Source organism: Pelophylax lessonae, assembly GCF_965119305.1.
Source record: "Pelophylax lessonae genome assembly, chromosome: 4".
Lineage (NCBI taxonomy): Eukaryota > Metazoa > Chordata > Amphibia > Anura > Ranidae > Pelophylax > Pelophylax lessonae.
Window position 1 is genome coordinate 26795611 of NC_138771.1, and position 20542 is coordinate 26816152.

The 20542-nt window shown below is 47.9% G+C and overlaps 1 protein-coding gene across 1 annotated transcript in view; it reads right to left on the minus strand.

Moving 5' to 3' along the window:
• CERS3 (ceramide synthase 3) overlaps window positions 1-19616 on the minus strand; it is a 160713-nt gene extending 141097 nt beyond the window's left edge. Inside the window, exon 1 of the mRNA XM_082253062.1 lies at window positions 19373-19616. Within this exon, the coding sequence (XP_082109188.1) occupies window positions 19373-19569 (197 nt within the window). The 5' untranslated portion in view covers window positions 19570-19616. The remainder of the gene's footprint in view (window positions 1-19372) is intronic.
• Between the last annotated feature and the right edge of the window lie 926 nt (window positions 19617-20542).

Sequence of the window (20542 nt, forward strand, 5' to 3'; positions counted from 1 at the left end):
CGCCGGTCACACGCACTGACTTGCCTGTGAACGAGCCGCGGCGGGCGCGCCTCTCGGCGGGCGCACGCCCGCCCGCGATAGGCTCGCAAGTCAGTGACAGGCGAGTGACGTACCGATACGTCACTCTGCCTGGCCGGGGGTTAACCGCCGCAGTATATAGTCGTGCGGCGGTCGGCAACCGGCTAAAATAAACCCAAAAAGGTAATTTTCCCTTTTATTGGTTAAACTAGATGGACTTGTGTTTGTTTTTTTTTAAACCAGACTAACAATGTAAAGAAGCAGAGATCATGGTTGTAACAACAAATGAAAGCCATATACTAAAAATCCACCACATGGCGTACAAACATCTTAAAAATCACAAAGTGCATAAATTCTATCACTGAGTCCCAACGCGTTTCAACTCGCAAGGAGTTAACATTGTGGTCGAACAGGTACAAATAATGCGAAGTAAAGAAGGGGAGTGCATTTACATACAAGAGCCTCAGGATGTATACTCAATATAACGTAAAGGATGCCAAAAGCTCCACAAAAGTATAATAATGGCATACTGGATATAAAGATGTTAAACCGAAAAGGCTTTTATAGACAACCCAAAAATATAGGCCCCAACAGAGGGCATGCCTGGAGTAGAGTTATAATCACCAAGCTGCAGCATATAATGAAAAATGGAGGGGTGAATTTTTGAAGCCCCTTGAACCCAGCTGTATCACTCCTATAAAGGGCAAAGTATGCACCACCAATAATCGATGGCGTTTCTAGCAAATCACCACACCAAAATGTTGCTCTGTTGCATGGCACCTGCACCGATGTCAAATTGGCAGCAACAGCTGTGTCCATGCAGCCGATGCGCCCCAATTGGCATGAATGGGACTGGTGCACAGTGATGCACAGAACATTTGAACATCCTTGTGTGCTTAAACCCGGCCCTCACACGGGCATACGCTGTAGTAAACTATATGACATTTTGTTTCAAATGCACTGCATAACAAACAAAAATACCGTTTCCACCTTTTTTTCTAATTGTTTTTTTGCATTTGACATTAGATCCATTCAGCTGGTGGACAATAAAAGACCATGCCTGGAAAATACACTATATTGTCAAAAGTATTGGGACGCCTGAACTTTAATGGCATCCCAGTCTTAGTCCGTAGGGTTCAATATTGAGTTGGCCCACCCTTTGCAGCTATAACAGCTTCAACTCTTCTGGGAAGGCTGTCCACAAGGTTTAGGAGTGTCTATGGGAATGTTTGACCGTTCTTCCAGAAGCGCATTTGTGAGGTCAGGCACTGATGTTGAAGAGAAGGCCTGACTCGCAGTCTCCACTTGAATTCATCCCAAAGGTGTTCTACCGGGTTGAGGTCAGGACAGTCAAGTTCCTCCACCCCAAACTCGCTTATCCACGTCTTTATGGACCTTGCTTTATGCACTGGTGTGCAGTCATGTTGGAACAGGAAGGGGCCGTCCCCAAACTGTTCCCACGTAAAATTGTCCAAAACGTCTTGGTTTTCTGACGCCTTAACCACTTGCCGACCGCCGCACGACTATTTACTGCGGCGGTCAACCCCTCGCAGGCAAAGCGACGTAGTACTACGTTGCTAGTCTGTGAGGGTCTAGGGAGCGAACGTGCGCCGCCGGAGGCGCGCTCCTGGCTCCCGCGCGGTCATGGACCCCCCCGCGCATGTGACGGGCGGACCCGATCATCCGCCGGTCACTCGCGATCGTCGGTGGAGAGGGAGAAAGGCAGGCGGCTGATGTAAACAAAGACCGTTGATCACTGTTCATACACCTCAAGCCACAGCCAATCACAGTTAGAAACACGCCCCTAGGGACACACATAACCCCTCCCTCTCCAATACAGTTAACCCCTTCCCTGCCAGTGTCATTTTTTTACAGTAACAGTGCATATGTATAGCACTGATTACTGTAATAATGTCACTGGTACCCCCAAAAGTGTAAAAAATGTCAGTCAAGTGTCCGATCTGTCCGCCGCAATGTCGCAGTACCGCAAAAAAAAAAAAAAAAAAAAAAAAAATCGCAGATCGCCGCCATTACGCGTTAAAAAAAAAACAACAAAAATGACAAAAATCTTTCCCTTTGTTAGTAAACGCAATAACTTTTGCGCAAACCAATCAAAATACGCTTTTTGCGATTTTTTTGACCAAACATAGGTAGCATAAAACAAATTGGCCGAAAATGTTAAAGAATTTTGATTTTTACATTTTTTTGGGGGGGAATTTCATATAGAAAAATGTGAAAAATATTGTTATTTTTGCAAAATTGTCGCTCTTTTTTTGTTTATAGCGCATGATCAAAAAATCGCACAGGTGATCAAATACCACCAAAAGAAAGCTCTGTTTGTGGGAAAAAAAGGACTTCAATTTCGTTTAGGTACAGCGTCGCACGACTGCGCAATTGTCCGTTAAAGTCACGCAGTGCCGAATCGCAAAATAGGCCCTGGTCAGGAAGGGGGTAAAATCTTCCGGGGCTTAAGTGGTTAAGAGTTCCCTTCACTGGAACCAAGGAGCTAAGCCCAACCCCTGAAAAACAACCCCACACCATAATCTCCCCTCCACCAAATGATTTGGATCAGTGCACAAAACAAGGTCTATAAAGACATGGATGAGAGACTTTGGGGTGGAGGAACTTGACTGTCCTGCACAGAGTCCTGACCTCAACCCGATAGAACACCTTTGGGATGAATTAGAGCGGAGACTGTGAGCCAGGCCTTCTATCCAACATCAGTGCCTGACCTCACAAATGTGCTTCTGGAAGAATGGTCAAACATTCCCATAGACACTCCTAAACCTTGTGGACAGCCTTCCCAGAAGAGTTTACGCTGTTATGGCTGGAAAGGGTGGGCCAACTCAATATTTAACCCTACGGACCAAAGCCTTGTACACATAATCAGATTATCGGACAGATATTAGTCGGTTTTTTGTTGCATGCTAGTCTCTTATCGAAAGGGAAGAGGTTACCCAACATACGAATATTTTCATACAACTTAGGATTCAGCAGTGATGTAACTGTTTGGTAATTCTTTAGTTTCTGTGCATGCCTAGTCTTGCTCTTAAGATTTTTTTCAGACAAAAACTGTACTAATTAAACGAAAATCAGATGTTGTGTTCACGTACAATAAAAATTTTATAGCCTGCACATCCAGTTTTTGTTGTCTGAAAAGTCGAAACCACCATACTAACAATCCGAAAATCGACAGATCGTTCTTATATTCTCATTTTCTTATCGTGTGTACGGGCCTTAAAGCTGGATACACGCTATACAATTCTCTTTCGATTCACCAAAACCATATCATATGGAGGTCACACCTAAACACTTTCAATTTGCATGCAATCAGGCGGGCCCTTGCACTACATAGTTGAAGGTAAATCTAACAACAAAAGTTGTATAGTGTGTATCCAGCTTATGATTGGAATGCCATTAACCCCTTGGAACCTAAGCCTTTTTCTGACATTTGTTGCTTACAAGTTAAAATCAGTATTATTTGCTAGAAATTAACTTGGAACCCCCAAACATTATATATATATTTTTTAGAAGAGACCCTAGAGAATAAAATAGCGACCGTTGCAATATTTTACATTACACGGTATTTGCGCAGCAGTTTCTCAAATGGAATTTTTGGAGAAGAAATACACTTTTGATGAATTAAAAAAACAAAAGCCCAATATCTTTGTATAATGTGAAAGATGATGCTACGACGAGTAAATAGATACCTAACATGTCACGCTTCAAAATTGCGCACACTCGTGGAATGGTGACAAACTTCGGTACTTATAAATCTCCACAGACGTTTTAACCACTTAAGCCCCAGCCCTATTTTGGACACTTTTTGTTTACAAGTTACAACCAGTATTCTTTCCTAGAAAACTACTTAGAACCCCCAAACATTATATATATTTTTTTTAGCAAAGACTCTGGAGAATAAAATGTCGGTCATTGCAATATTTTTTGTCACGCGGTATTTGCGCAGCGGTCTTTAAAACGCCATTTTTTTGGGAAAAATTTTGAAAAATCACATTTCATTGCATTTAAAAAATACTAAACAGTAAAGTTAGCCCATTTTTTTTGTATATTGTGAAAGATGATGTCACGCCAAGTAAATAGATACCCAACATGTTATGGTTTAAAATTGCGCCCCCCCCCCCCCCGTGGGATGGCGATAAACTACGGTCAATAGAGATCTCAATAGGCGACGCTTTAAATTCATTTAACCACTTGCCGCCCGCCGCACGACTATCTACGGCGGCGGTCAGCCCCTCACAGGCAAAGTGACGTAGGGCTACGTCACTAGCTTGTGAGGGTCTAGGGAGCGAGCGTGCGCCGCCTGAGGCGCGCTCCCTCGTGGTCACGGACCCCCCCGCGCGTGTGATCGCCACTCTGCGATCGTCGGGGGAGAGGGAGAAAGTCAGGCAGCTTGTGTAAACAAGCCACCTGTCATTCTCCCCTCTGTATGAGAGATGATCATATGGATCTACTATGTAGATCCGTTGATCACTCTGCATACAGCTGAAGCCACAGCCAATCACAGTTAGAATCACGCCCCTAGGGACACACACAGCCCCTCCCTCTCAAATAAAGTTAACCCCTTCACTACCAGTGTATTTTTACAGTAACAGTGCATATGTATAGCACTGATTACTGTAGAAATGTCACTGGTAATCCCAAAAGTGTCAAAACTGTCAGTCAAGGGTCCGATCTGTCCGCCGCAATGTCGCAGTACCGCAAAAAAAAATCGCAGATCGCCGCCATTACGCGTTAAAAAAAAAAAACAACAAAAATGACAAAAATCTTTCCCTTAGTTAGTAAACGCAATAACTTTTGCGCAAACCAATCAAAATACGCTTTTTGCGATTTTTTTTACCAAACATAGGTAGCATAAAACAAATTGGCCGAAAATGTTAAAAAATTTTGATTTTTACATTTCTTTGGGGGGAATTTCATATAAAAAAAAAGGGAAAAATATTGCTATTTTTGCAAAATTGACGCTCTTTTTTTGTTTATAGCGCGTGATCAAAAAAATCGCACAGGTGATCAAATACCGCCAAAAGAAAGCTCTGTTTGTGGGAAAAAAAGGACGCCAAATTCGTTTAGGTACAGTGTTGCACGACCGCGCAATTGTCCGTTAAAGTCACGCAGTGCCGAATCGCAAAATACCCCCTGGTCAGAAGGGGGTAAAATCTTCCGGGGCTTAAGTGGTTAACGGTTACCAGTTTAGTGTTAGAGTGTAGCTCTTTTTTTTTTTTTAATTATTGCGCACGCTCTGGCGATCGCGGCGATACCTCACATGTGTGGTTTGAACAGCGATTTCATTCGCGGCTCGACTTCCACATACGTTTTTTTTTTCTGCGCGAGCTAACGGTGACGGGGGCGGCTAAATTTTTAATTTTTTTTTCCTATTTATTTTATTTTTTTTTAAACTATATTACAGGTTTTTTAAAAAAAAAAAAAAAATCTGATCACTTTTATTGCTGTCACAAGCAATGTAAACATCCCTTGTGACACCAATATGCAGTGACAGGTACTCTTTATGGAGGGATCGAGGGTCTAAAAGACCCCAAACCCCTCCACTACACTTCCATGTATGCAAAACGCTGAAAACTGCGTTTTTGCATACAGCCGTTTTTTAAATTTGCTGCTTTTTGCAGCACAGTAACCCGGAAGTGACGTAATGGACGCCGCCTCCGGGTTACGTCATCGGAGACCCGATCAAAGCCGTTTCCGGCATTGATCGGGACTCCATCCAGCCGGCGGACGTGCCAGGCTGGGTGCTCGGTCCCCTCCCGCTCACCCGGGTAACGATCGAGCGGCATCGGTCGTTACCGACGGAAAGCCGACCGTTGGCTGTTAACCACGGTACTGGGATGGTGTCTCTAGCTAGAGGCATCATCCTGGTATAACCCCGCAAAGTCTGCCGACGTATATATACGTTGATATGCGGTAAGTGGTTAAAAAAGTTTAACAGTAAACAGTTTACAGTTCCAGAGGAGGTCTAGAGCTAGAATTATTGCTCTCGCTCTAACGAACGCGGCAATACCTCACATGTGTGGTTTAAACACCAGTTACATACAATTTGTTTATTTTTATTATTTTGTTTTATTTTACACTATCCATTTAAAAAATAATTTTTATCTCAATAAATGTAATGACAGCCGAGTGGCTGCTCAGCTGCATCAGTTGTCATTACACGAAAAGCACTGGGGTGATGCCTCTAGCTGCAGGCATCACCCTGGTAAAGCCCCTTGAAGCCGAGGCGGCATATTTGTGTTCCGTCAGCGCAAAGGGGTTAAAGTTCATGTGCGTGTAAAGGCAGGTGTCCCAATACTTTTGAAAATATAGTGTGTGTCAGCAAGGCTGCTTATAGTAAGGGATGAGCTGGGTTCAGTCTGAACTTGATCCAAATCCAGAATAGCAGAACCCAGGGGAAGCTGTCATGCGATTGCATGTATATCTGTCCAATCAGCAGCACCTGGGGGCATTCCCCATCCTGCAGATACAAAAAGGGGCGGGGATGCTCATGACATCATTGACTTGGCCATATTTGGTCAACATCCTTGACCATGGGGTGGGGATGCGGATGACATCTTTGACCTAATATGGCCACATGGTCATGTTAGCTCAATCACATCCCTGCCCCCTTTTGTACCCACAGGTCGGTGAATGCCCCAGGCACTGCTAATTGGACCAGCGGGTGTGCAATATGGATATGACAGCTTCCCATGGGTTCTGCCAAACGGGGTTCAGACTGAATCTAGCTCATCCCTGCTTAGCTGCCACTGGAAGTACATGTAACGGGGTAACAACACAAGAAATTCATAGAATTAAAAAAACATCCACTACGCTCGGGCTAAATCGAATACAAAAAGTAAAAGGAGCTGCCAACACTCGTTCAGATACTGAAACTCACATATATATGGAAATCAATGGTGCAGGGGGGGGGGAGGGGGGACAGACTGTGGCCAGTGGGGATAGAAAATGCCCCAGGGTCAGTAGGGGGTAAGTAGTCAGTGGGATTAAAAATTACATAGTGCCTGTGGTCCACGGGAGGCATAGCGCCCCCATCCCTGGTGTCCGCGGGAGGCATAGCGCCCCCATCGCTGGTGTCCGCGGGAGGCATAGCGCCCCCATCGCTGGTGTCCGCGGGAGGCATAGCGCCCCCCATCGCTGGCGTCCGCGGGAGGCATAGCGCCCCCCATCGCTGGCGTCCGCGGGAGGCATAGCGCCCCCCATCGCTGGTATTACAGGAATAGTGCCTCATATCAGTGGGATGAATAGTGCCCAATGGGGTACATAAAGGTCTACAGCAGTGGTCCTCAACTCCAGTCCTCAAGGCCCACTAACAGGCCAGATTTTAAGTATTACCTTAGGGAGATACAGACTCGAGTACTGCAATCACTGAGCAGCAAATGAGATCACCTGGGATGTATTTCAGTTATCTTGCAAACCTGGCCTGTTAGTGGGCCCTGAGGACCAGGGTTGAGGACCACTGGTCTACAGGGTACCAGTTTATAGTTACAGAGGAGGTCTAGGGCTATAATTATTGTCCTCGCTCTAACCATCGCGGCAATACCTCACATTGTTTACATATGTGGGCGTGACTTGCGTATGCGGTCGCTTCTGCACGCTAACTCGGAGGGACAGGGAACTTTAAATTTTTTTTTTCTTATTTATTTTACCTTTTATTATTTATTTTTACACTGTCCCTTAAAAAAAAAGTTTTTTTTTTATCACTTTTATTCCTATTACAAGGAATGCAAACATCCCTTGTAATATAAATAAGCAAAACAGGTCCTCTTTAACCACTTAAGCCCCGGAAGATTTTACCCCCTTCCTGACCAGGGGGTATTTTGCGATTCGGCACTGCGTGACTTTAACGGACAATTGCGCGGTCGTGCGACGCTGTACCTAAACGAATTTGACGTTCTTTTTTTCCCACAAACAGAGCTTTCTTTTGGTGGTATTTGATCACCTGTGCGATTTTTTGATCACGCGCTATAAACAAAAAAAGAGCGTCAATTTTGCAAAAATAACAATATTTTTCACATTTTTTTATATGAAATTCCCCCAAAAAAAAAAGTAAAAATCAAAATTTTTCGGCCAATTTGTTTTATGCTACCTATGTTTGGTAAAAAAAATTGCAAAAAGCGTATTTTGATTGGTTTGCGCAAAAGTTATCGCGTTTACTAACAAAGGGAAAGATTTTTGTCATTTTTGTTGTTTTTTTTTTTTAACGCGTAATGGCGGCGATCTGCGATTTTTTTTGCGGTACTGCGACATTGGGGCGGACAGATCGGACCCTTGACTGACATTTGTGACACTTTTGGGGTTACCAGTGACATTTCTACAGTAATCAGTGCTATACATATGCACTGTTACTGTAAAAATACACTGGTTGTGAAGGGGTTAACTTTATTTGGGAGGGAGGGGCTGTGTGTATCCCTAGGGGCGTGCTTTCTACTGTGATTGGCTGTGGCTTGAGCTGTAAGGACACTGATCAACGGATCTACATACTAGATCCGTTTGATCAGTGTCTTTACAGCGAGGAGAATGACAGGTGGCTTGTTTACACAAGCTGCCTGACATTCTCCCTCTCCCCCGCCGATCGCCGAGTGACCGGCGGACATCGGGTCCGCTGGTCACACGCGCGGGGGGGGTCCGTGACCACGCGGGGGCGCGCGCTCGCTCCATAGACCCTCACAAGCTAGTGACGTAGCCCTACGTCACTTTGCCTGTGAGGGGCTGACTGCCGACGTAGATCGGCGTTAGGCAGTCGGCAAGTGGTTAATGTGAGATCTGGGGTCAAAAAGACCTCACATCTACACTAAAAAGCATGAAAAAAAAAAAAAAAAAAATGGGCCCTTTAAGGCCGTTGGGAGGATGTGACGTATGACGTCCCTCTGGTCCTCCAAGGCCATAGAGTCGAGTGGGGGGCCAGCTTGCCCTCACTCGACTTCCTGCCTGGGAGGGAAAACGACTGGGAAGCGGCTAGAGGGGGCACCTCTTCGGCTGCCCACAAAAAGTGATCCCATGGCGAATCCACCCCTAGGACCACTTTTATGTGAAAGAGGACCATGAAATAAAATACCAGGGTTATGGCTGCTATCTGATCCCATAATCCCAGTATTTAACGTCAAATTAGCGATGTAAAACTGCGGCGGGCGGTCCGTAAGTGGTTAAAGTAACGCAGTATCGCAAAAAATGGCCTGGTCATGAAGGGGCTAAGACCCCATTCAGACTAGCGCGACTTGTCAGCCTGACAAGTCGCGGTCGGTCGCTCACCATTGTGTAGTACAGGACCCGTTCTAATAGGAGCGACACAAGTCACTCCGACTTAGAAAAAGGGTCCTGTACTACTTTGGGGCGACCTGGGAGCGACTTGCATAGACTTCCATTATGTGAAGTCCCTGCAAGTCGTGCTGACTTCACAGGTCGCCCCTCGAAGTCGGATCGCCTCAGTGTGAACCGGCTCTAAATCTTCCGGAGGACAAGTGGTTAAAGCTGTAGACGTTTATGTACATACGTGTCAGTGTACAGAGGCCCCAATGTCTCCTGCTCATGGTCGATATGTAAGAATCATCAATCTGCGGCGCTGATAACACGATTGATTTTACAATGAGTCAGTCAATCGGAATCTTTTGGAAGGAGCCGGTGTCGCTCCTTTGTATGCAATACATTTTACAGGCCTCAGTTTCCCATCAGGTCTGCTATGATGGCCGATGGGAGGAGTGGACCTGATGGGACATAAAAGGGGAAGAGCCAGAATGTGAGTCTGAGCTCCAGCAGGGGGCGGTGTGATGCTTGTTTCGGCACATCGCACTGCTTACTTTTTTTAAAAATGTATTTTAAACTTTATTTAAAGTGTTGCATAATGACACTTCATTCACATCTTTGCAGAGCAGCATGGAGCGCCGTTCAGTGTTGTCCAGTGCGCTGTGGAAGAAGATACGCTACATTTTTCCACATCGCACATCACAACAATCTTGTGGTGTGAACGGAGCACATAGAAAACAATTGTTTTTTTCAGTGAAAAGGTCACCCGCTCAGAGCCGGTCCACACTAGCGTGACTTGTCAGCCTGACCGCGCTCCCTCGCGGTCCATTGACCGCTACAGGACCCGTTCTAATTGGAGTGACACAAGTCGCTCCGACTTAGAAAAAGGGTCCTGTACTACTTTGGGGCGACCTCGGAGCGACTTGCATAGACTTCCATTACGTGAAGTCCCTGCAAGTCGCTCCGAAGTCGTGGTGCATGGTAAGTCGTGTCGCCTCAGTGTGAACCGGCTCTCAGTCTGAATAAGTCCTGGTCGCCTCACAGGTCGCCGTAGGTCGCCTTCCATAGGGAAGCTGCGGACCCGTTCTAATAGGAGCGACACAAGTCGCTCCGACTTAGAAAAAGGGTCCGGAGCTTCTTTTGGGGCGACCCGGCGCGACCGTCATAGACTTCAATGTTATGAAGTCCATGCCGGCCGCTCCGAGGTCGCGGCGCGCTACTCGCACCGCGACCTCGGAGGTCGCCCCTGGAAGTAGCGTCGCTCCTATGTGAACGGGGCCTTAGAAGTGCGCCAAATGTAAATATTTTGAAACACAAAATGCAGGATGCACCTGGCCGAAAACCGAAACCAAATATGACAGTTTTTAACCACTTAAGGACCAAGCCTATTTCTAACATTTGTGGTTTACAAGTCAACCACCTGCCGACCGCCCCACGCAGATTTACTGCGCCAGGGCGGCTCGGCTGCGCATAATCACGTAAATCTATGCGATCATGTGCATGCGGTCTCGGCGGCACGTGCGCACCTCCGGAGCCGCGCTCCTGCTAAGATTAGACACAGCGGGAGTCAGACCGTGGGAGGGGCGGGCTCGATTGCCACCGGCCTCCCGCGATCTTTAGAGAAACTGACAGGAGAGCTGTCTGCCTATGTAAACAAAGCAGGCGGCTCTCCTGTCACACAGGCACAGTGAGATTGTGTGTCTCAGCTAAGCTGATACACCGATCTCTGTGTGCCTTTCACAGAGCCCTCCCCCCCCCCTACAGTTAGTAAGCACAATTAGGCTCACACTTAACCCCTTGATCACCCCACAGTATTAACCACTTCCCTGCCAGTGTCATTTATACAGTAACAGTGCATATTATTTAGCACTGATCACTGTATTGGTGTCAACACTTTTCCACTGCAAGTACCGGCTCGGCTCTACTTGGCCCTGTTTGGTTTTCCACTGCCGGTACCGCATGGTACGGTGTTGGAACGGTTTGGTATGGTTTGCTTTTCCACTAAAGTAGTACTAAAGTAAGTGGGTGGGATAACAATGATTCTCTGACCAATCAGTGGCTAGTAGTGACTGCATGCAAAGGATTGTGGGATATGGTACCGGTATGGTACCTCTTGGAACCACAATCGAGGTGGTACTGTTTTATGGCACTTTTCCACTGCAAGTACCGGCTAGTACCGGCTCGGCTCTACTCGGCCCTGCTTGGCCCGGTTTGCTTTTCCACTGCGGTACCGCATGGTATAGGGTCGGAAAGGTTCGGTACGGTATAGGTTTGCTTTTCCACTAAAGTAGTACTAAAGTTAAGTGGGTGGGATAACAACGGGGTGGGTGTGATTCTCTGACCAATCAGTGGCTAGTAGTGACTGCATGCAAAGGATTGTGGGATATGGTACCAGTTTGGTACCTGTTGGAACCACAATCGAGTAGGTACTGTTTTTTCAGAGCCGTACCGTACCGTACCGTTCGGCTCCATGCAGTGGAAAAGCAAACCTATACCGTACCGTACCGAACCGTTCCTACCCTATACCATGCGGTACCGCAGTGGAAAAGCACAAAAGCGTGCCGAGCCGGTACGGTTCTATGCAGTGGAAAAGCGCCTTTAGAGAGCCGTACCGCTCGGTTCCATGCAGTGGAAAAGCGCTGCCGTACCGAACCGAACCGTTCCTACACCGTACCATGCGGTACCATGCAGTGGAAAAGCACAAAAGCGAGCCGAACCATTCGGTTCCATGCAGTAGAAAAGCACCCAAAAAAAGTGTCAGATTTGTCCGCCGCAATGTCGCAGTCCCACTAAAAATCGCTGATCGCCGCCATTACTAATAAAAACAAAAAAAATAAAAAAGGTCCAAAAATCTATCCCATAGTTTGTAAACGCTATAACTTTTGCGCAAACCAATATATATATATATATATATATATATATATATATATGTTTTTTGGGGGGTTTTGTTATCAAAAATATGTAGCAGAATACAAATTGGCCTAAACTGATAAAAAAAAATTGCTTTTTTACATTTTTTATTGGGAAGGTTTTAAAGCAAAAAAAAAAAAAAAAGTTTTTTTTTTTCAAAATTGTCGCTCTTTTTGTGTTTATAGCGCAAAATCTAAAAATCGCACAGGTGATCAAATACCACCAAAAGAAAGCTCTGTTTGTGGGGAAAAAAGGACATTGATTGTATTTGGGTACAGCGTCGCACAAACGTGCAATTGTTAACCACTTGCCGACTGCCTAACGCCGATCTACGTTGGCAGTCAGCCCCTCACAGGCAAAGTGACGTAGGGCTACGTCACTAGCTTGTGAGGGTCTAGGGAGCGAGCGCACGCCCCCGGAGGCGCGCTCCCTCTCCCGCGCGGTCACGGACCCCCCCGCGCGTGTGACCAGCGGACCCGATGTCCGCCGGTCACTCAGCGATCGGCGGGGGAGAGGGAGAATGTCAGGCATCTTGTGTAAACAAGCCACCTGTCATTCTCCTCGCTGTAAAGACACTGATCAAACGGATCTACTATGTAGATCCGTTGATCAGTGTCCTTACAGCTCAAGCCACAGCCAATCACAGTAGAAAGCACGCCCCTAGGGACACACACAGCCCCTCCCTCCCAAATAAAGTTAACCCCTTCACAACCAGTGTATTTTTACAGTAACAGTGCATATGTATAGCACTGATTACTGTAGAAATGTCACTGGTAACCCCAAAAGTGTCACAAATGTCAGTCAAGGGTCCGATCTGTCCGCCGCAATGTCGCAGTACTGCAAAAAAAAAATCGCAGATCGCCGCCATTACGCGTTAAAAAAAAAACAACAAAAATGACAAAAATCTTTCCCTTTGTTAGTAAACGCGATAACTTTTGCGCAAACCAATCAAAATACGCTTTTTGCGATTTTTTTTACCAAACATATGTAGCATAAAACAAATTGGCTGAAAATGTTAAAAAATTTTGATTTTTACTTTTTTTTTGGGGGGAATTTCATATAACAAAATGTGAAAAATATTGTTATTTTTGCAAAATTGTCGCTCTTTTTTTGTTTATGATCAAAAAATTGCACAGGTGATCAAATACCACCAAAAGAAAGCTCTGTTTGTGGGGAAAAAAAGGACGTCAAATTCGTTTAGGTACAGCGTCGCACGACCGCGCAATTGTCCGTTAAAGTCACGCAGTGCCGAATCGCAAAATACCCCCTGGTCAGGAAAGGGGTAAAATCTTCGGGGCTTAAGTGGTTAAGGCAAAGCAGTGCCAAATCGCAAAAAATGGCCTGGTCATTAAGGGGGTAAAACCCTCCAGGGCTGAAGTGGGTAAAGTCAGTATTTTTTTTTTTTTTCCTTCTTTTAGGTGTAAGAGAGATGTGAGTTCTTTTTGACCGCAGATCTCTCAATAAAGAGATCCTGTCATTATTATTAGTTCAGGTTCTTATATGTCTAGTTCCTCCTGTTCTGAACTGTATTGTAACAGTACTGTAATTGTAAAGCGCTGCGCAAACTGTTGGCGCTATATAAATCCTGTATAATAATAATAATAATATAGCGCTGTCAATTTACGCAGCGCTTTACATATACATTGCACATTCACATCAGTCCCTGCCCTCAAGGAGCTTACAATCTAAGGTCCCTAGCTCACATTCATACATACACAGTAGAGCCACTTTTATACAGGATCCGATTAACCTACCAGCAAGTCTTTGGAGTGTGGGAGGAAACCGGAGTACCCGGAGTAAACCCACGCAGGCCCAGGGAGAACATGCAAACTCCAGGCAGGTAGTGTCGTGGTTGGGATTCCAACCAGCGACCCTCTTGCTGCTGGGTGAAAATGCTAACCACTACACCACTGTGTGTCATGCCTTTTTCTATAAGGCTGCATTCACACTTGAGCGTAGCGTTTTCGCCTGTTTTTTACCGCGATTTTCAGGCGTTTTTTTCAAGCGTTTTTGGAGGCAGGCATTGACATCTATCAAAAACGCTGGTAATCAGCCCAAAAAGAAGCTCATGTACTTTTTTCAGCTACAGGCGTTTTTGCAAAACGCTCAGATGTGAACAGGGGCCATTTAAATGAATGGGGTTTTACTTGTTGGGTATTTTGCAACGTTTTTTTTTAGCGTTTTTGGAGCTGTAAAACACTCAAAAATGCCCAGGTGTGAATGGAGCCTTACAAGGGATGTTTACATTCCTTGTAATAGGAATATAAGGCTACATTCACACCTGAGCGTAGCGTTTTTCGCGCGTTTTTTACCGCGATTTTACTGCGATTTTTGCGGCGTTTTTTACCGCGATTTTTGTGCAGGCGTTTTTAGATTGAATAGAAACCAATGGAAAACGCCTGTAATCTGCCCAAAAAGAAGCTCATGTACTTTTTTGAGCGTTGGGCGTTTTGTATACAGCTTCAAAACGCTCAGATGTGAACAGGGGCCATTGAAATGAATAGGATTTGTCTTGTTGGGCGTTTTGAGAGCTGATCCTAGAGCAGAAAAACGCCCCAAAACGCCTACATGTGAACGGAGCCTAAGTGAACAAAAATATTTTTTTTTTTTTTTTTTTTAAAGGGACAGTGTAAACATAAAAAGGAAAATAAATATGAAAAAAAAAAAAAAAAACTCAGTAAAGCGCCCCGTCTCTCCGAGCTCGTGCAAAGAAGTGAACGCAAGTGCAAGTCCCGCCCACATATGTAAACGGCGTTCATACCACACGTGTGAATTATCGCTGCGATTGTCAGAAAAAATTCTAGCCCTAGACCTCCTCTGTAACTCTTAACCACTTTACCGCTGCTCACTAGAGCTCTACTGTGGCAAAGTGGTTCGTTATCGTCTGGCGACGTAGACCTACGTCGCCAGACATTCCCCCCTCTCCCCCGCCGCCGGAGGCTCCCTCCCGCTGTATTCAGTCACAGCGGGAGTCGGGCCAGGGGAGGAGCGGCGGTGATCACTGCCGCTCTTCCCCGATCGTCGGAGATCAAGTCTGGAGATCCGCCCACTTGTGTAAACAAAGCGGGCGGATCTCCTAAGTGACAGGCAGGGACAGATTGCAGAACATGCGATCTGTCCTTGTGTCACTCAGTCACCTCCCCCCACACACGTTAGTAAGCACAAGGCATACATTAACCCCTCCCTCTCCAATAAAATTAACCCCTTCCCTGCCAGTGTCATTTTTACAGTAACAGTGCATATGTATAGCACTGATTACTGCAGTAATGTCATTGGTAACCCCAAAAGTGTCAAAAATGTCAGTCAAGGGTCCGATCTGTCCGCCGCAATGTCACAGTCCCGCAAAAAAAAAAAAAACACAGATCGCCGCGATTACTCATTAAAAAAAAAAAAAAAAAACACCAAAAATTGCAAAAATCTTTCCCTTAGTTAGTAGACGCAATAACTTTTGCGCAAACCAATCAGAATACACTTATTGCGATTATTTTTTTACCAAACATAGGTAGCAGAAAACAAATTGGCCAAAAATTTAAAAAAATTTTGATTTTTACATTTTTTTGAGGGGGAATTTCATATAAAAAAATGTGAAAAATATTGTTATTTTTTTAGAATTGTCGCTCTTTTTTTGTTTATAGCGCAAAAAGTAAAAATCGCACAGGTGATCAAATACCACCAAAAGAAAGCTCTGTTTGTGGGGGGAAAAAAGGAGTCAATTTCGTTTGGGTACGGCATCGCACGACCGCGCAATTGTCAGTTCAAGTCGCACAGCGCCGAATCGCAAAAAGTGGCCTGAATGTAAGACAGCAAAATCCTCCGGTGGTAAAGTGGTTAACTGGTAACCTGTAACAGTCGCCTATGGAGATTTTGTAAGTACCATAGTCTGCCGCCATTCTGCGAGCGTGCGCAATTTTGAAGCATGACATGTTGGGTATCAATTTACTCGGCGTAACATCATCTTTCACAATATATAAAAAGAATTGTGCTAACTATACAGTTTTCTTAATTTTTAATTTTAAAAAAGTGTATTTTTTTTTTTCCGAAGGAATTGCGTTTGTAAGACCGCTGCGCAAATACGGTGTGACAAAGTATTTCAATGATCTCCATTTAATTCTCTAGGGCAGTGATGGTGAACCTTGGCACCCCAGATGTTTTGGAACTACATTTCCCATGATGCACAACTACACTGGAGAGTGCATGAGCACCATGGGAAATATAGTTACAAAACATCTGGGGTGCCAAGGTTCCCCATCACTGCTCTAGGGGTCTCTGCTAAAAAAAATATATATAATGTGTTGGGGTTTTAAGTAATTTTCTAGCAAAAAAAAGTAATTTTACATTTGCTCTAAAAAAAAAAAAATTGGTCCTTTAAGGTCATTGGGCAGAAGTGAAGTTGGATATGGCTTCTGTCCTCCAGGGGCATAGAGTCGAGTGGGGGCCATCTTGCCCTCACTCGACTTCCTGCCCATCACTCAATGGGATGTATGAGATCGTTTCTCCCTTTACCGATGGCTCCAGTAAGCGGGGAAACGACCAGGAAGCGGTGGGGGGGCGCACTACCAGGAAGCGGTGGGAGGGGCGCACTACCAGGAAGCGGTGGGAGGGGCAAACCTCTCCCGCCGCCTATAAAAGTGATCCTGTGGCGAATCATTTCAAGTTATTTTAAATTTTGCTTATAAAAAAACAATGGCCCTTTAATGCCGCTGGGGGGGGGGGTGATGTTTGACATCGCTCCAGTCCTCCAGGGGCATAGAGTCAAGTGGGGGCCATCTTTCCCTCACTCAACTTCCTGCCTATCGCTCCAGGGGATGTATGAGATCGTTTCTCCCTTTACCGATGGTTCCAGTAAGCAGGGAAACGACCAAGAAGAGGTGGGAGGGGCAAACCTGATCATTTCATGCCATTATACTTTTGCTATAAAAAACAATGGCTCTTTAAGGCCGTTGGGGGGGGGGGGGGGGTGATGTTTGACATCGCTCCAGTCCTCCAGGGGCATAGAGTCGAGTGGGGACCTTCTTGCCCATAACGCCCCCCCCCCCAGAGGGCGGCCCGGGGTGACGACATAACACCCACCCCCCCAGAGGGTGCCCAGGGGGTGACGGCATAACGCCCCCCCCCCCCCAGAGGGTGGCCAGGGGGTGACGGCATAACGCCCCCCCCCCCCCAGAGGGTGGCCAGGGGGTGACGGCATAACGCCCCCCCCCCCCCCCCCAGAGGGCAGCCCGGCAGTGAGAGCATCACGCTCCCCTGGAGGGTAGCGCCAGAGGGGGGGGGGGGGGGTGACAGTAGAGTGTTCCCCAGAGGATGACCCTGGGGAGGTGATAGCATAGTGCCACCCGAGGGTGACAGAAGAGTGTCCCTCAGAGGGTGACCTCGGGGGAGACGGCATAATGTCCCCAGAGGGTGGCCCTGGGGAAGTGATAGCATAGGGCCCCCCAGAGGGTGACAGAGTAGTGCCCCTCACAGGGTGACCTCAGGGGAAGGCAGCATAATGCCCCTCAGAGGGTGGCCCATGGAAGGGTGAAAGTAAAGCACCCCCAAGAGGGCGACCCCAGGGAGGTGATAGCATAGGTCCCCTAAGACGGTGACCTTGGGGATAACAGCATTACGTCCCCGCTGACGGTGACAGTATAGCAACCCCCAGAGGGTGACCCCGCGGAGGTGACAGCATAGTGCCCCCCAGAGGGGTGACAGAAGATCGCCCCTCAGGTCGGTGACCTCGGGGGAGACGGCATAATGCTCCCCAGAGGGTGACCTGGAGGGGGGGTGACAGATTAGTGCCCCTCACAGGGTGACTTCGGGGGAAGATGGCATAACGCCCCTCAGAGGGTGGCCCCAGGGGGGGGGGGTGAAAGTAAAGCACCTCCCAGAGGGCGACTCCAAGGAGGTGATAGCACAGGTCCCCAGAGGGTGACAGCATAGTGCCCCCCCCCCCTGACAGTGACAGTATAGCACCCCCCAGAGGGTGGCCCCAGGGAGAGAACAGAATAGCGCCCCCCCCAGAGAGTGACCCCGGGGAGGTGACAGTATAGTGTCCCCCAGAGGGTGACCCCAGGGAGGTGACAGAATAGCGCCCCCAGAGGGTGACCCCAGGGAGGTGACAGAATAGCGCCCCCAGAGGGTGACCCCAGGGAGGTGATCGCACAGTGCCCCCCAGAGGGTGACCCCAGAGAGGTGACAGTATAGCGCCCCCAGAGGGTGGCCCCAGGGAGGTGACAGAATAGTGCCCCTCAGAGGGTGACCCCGGGGAGGTGACAAAACAGTGCCCCCCAGAGGGTGACCCTGGGGAGGTGACAGTATAGTGCCCCCCAGAGGGTGACCCCAGGGAGGTGACAGTATAGCGCCCCTCAGAGGGTGACCCCGTGGAGGTGACAGTATAGCGTCCCCCCGAGGGTGGCCCCGGGGAGGTGACAGTATAGTGTCCCCCAGAGGGTGGCCCCAGAGAGGTGACAGAATAGCGCCCCTGAGAGGGTGACCCCGGGGAGGTGACAGTATAGTGCCCCTCAGAGGGTGACCCCAGGGAGGTGACATAATAGCGCCCCCGAGAGGGTGACCCCAGGGAGGTGACAGAATAGCGCCCCTGAGAGGGTGACCCCGGGGAGGTGACAGTATAGTGCCCCTCAGAGGGGGGCCCCGGGGAGGTGACAGTATAGTGTCCCCCAGAGGGTGGCCCCAGGGAGGTGACAGAATAGCGCCCCTCAGAGGGTGACCCTGGGGAGGTGATCGCACAGTGCCCCCCAGAGGGTGACCCCAGGGAGGTGACAGTATAGCGCCCCTCAGAGGGTGACCCCGGGGAGGTGACAGTATAGCGTCGCCCCGGGGGAGGTGACAGTATAGTGTCCCCCAGAGGGTGACCCCGGGGAGGTGACAGCACAGTGCCCACCAGAGGGTGGCCCCGGGGGAGGTGACAATATAGCGCCCCCCAGAGGGTGACCCCGGGGTGACAAGGCCCGGACTGAGGGGAGAACATAGAAGGCTCCAGCAAATAACAAAATGTACCAAAATCCGTCCATAGGGGGACACGTGTCACCGGAGACATCCCATAATAGGGGGGGGAGGGGGCACCGACATAACACCGAGTCCCCCTCACACATTCCCCGATCAACAAGTGTCCGGATTGTGGGGGAGGGGAGGAGGGATGCCCCCGGACACTTACCTCAGGGTGGGGGAGGGGGTGACTTACCTCTCATAGATGAGTCGGAGGAGGAGGAAGGCCAGGGCCAGCGGTAAGGTGACATAGAGCTGGGCGGGGGACACGGCTCCGGTCCCCTCACTGTTCTCCAGATCCTCCCAGCTGTAATTACACGGCAACCAAATCCGATCCCACCAGAACCAATCCGACAGCAGTGTGTGAGGGGAGACCGACCCGATCATCATCATCACCGACCTGACAGAGGAGGAGAGGAGAGAGGAGTGAGGAGAGGAGGGAGGGGGGTCAGTGATGGCGGCGGGGGGGGAAGTGATTCATATCTGACTGACTGACTACACTCCTCTCCTCACTGACACCGAGACACAGGGGGAGGGGAGAGGAGGAGGGACCGCCCACAGGGACCGCCCCTTCATTACTTCTCACTACTTTTTTTTTGCTTTCTTCCTTTTTTTTTTTTTTATTAATTCAGCTTTATAAAGAGGAGAGGAGAGATGACAGAGAGGAGAGGAGAGATGACAGAGAGGAGAGAGAGATGACAGAGAGGAGAGGAGAGGAGAGATGACAGAGAGGAGAGGAGAGATGACAGAGAGGAGAGAGAGATGACAGAGAGGAGAGGAGAGAGAGATGACAGAGAGGAGAGGAGAGGAGAGATGACAGAGAGGAGAGGAGAGATGACAGAGAGGAGAGAGAGATGACAGAGAGGAGAGGAGAGAGAGATGACAGAGAGGAGAGGAGAGATGACAGAGAGAAGAGATGACAGAGAGGAGAGGAGAGAGAGGAGAGATGACAGAGAGGAGAGGAGAGGAGAGATGACAGAGAGGAGAGATGACAGAGAGGAGAGGAGAGAGAGATGACAGAAGAGAGAGAGAGATGACAGAGAGGAGAGGAGAGATGACAGAGAGAAGACAGAAGAGAGAGAGAGAGGAGAGAGATAGATGACAGAGAGGAGAGGAGAGATGACGGAGGAGAGAGAGAGATGACAGAAGAGAGATGACAGAAGGGAAAGAGAAAGATGACAGAGAGGAGAGATGACAGAAGAGAGAGAGAGGAGAGAGAGAGAGATGACAGAGGAGAGAGAGAGATGACAGAGGAGAGAGAGAGAGATGACAGAGGAGAGAGATGACAGAAGGGAGAGAGAGGGATGACAGAGAGGAGAGATGACAGAGAGGAGAGAGAGAGGAGAGGAGAGATGACAGAGGAGAG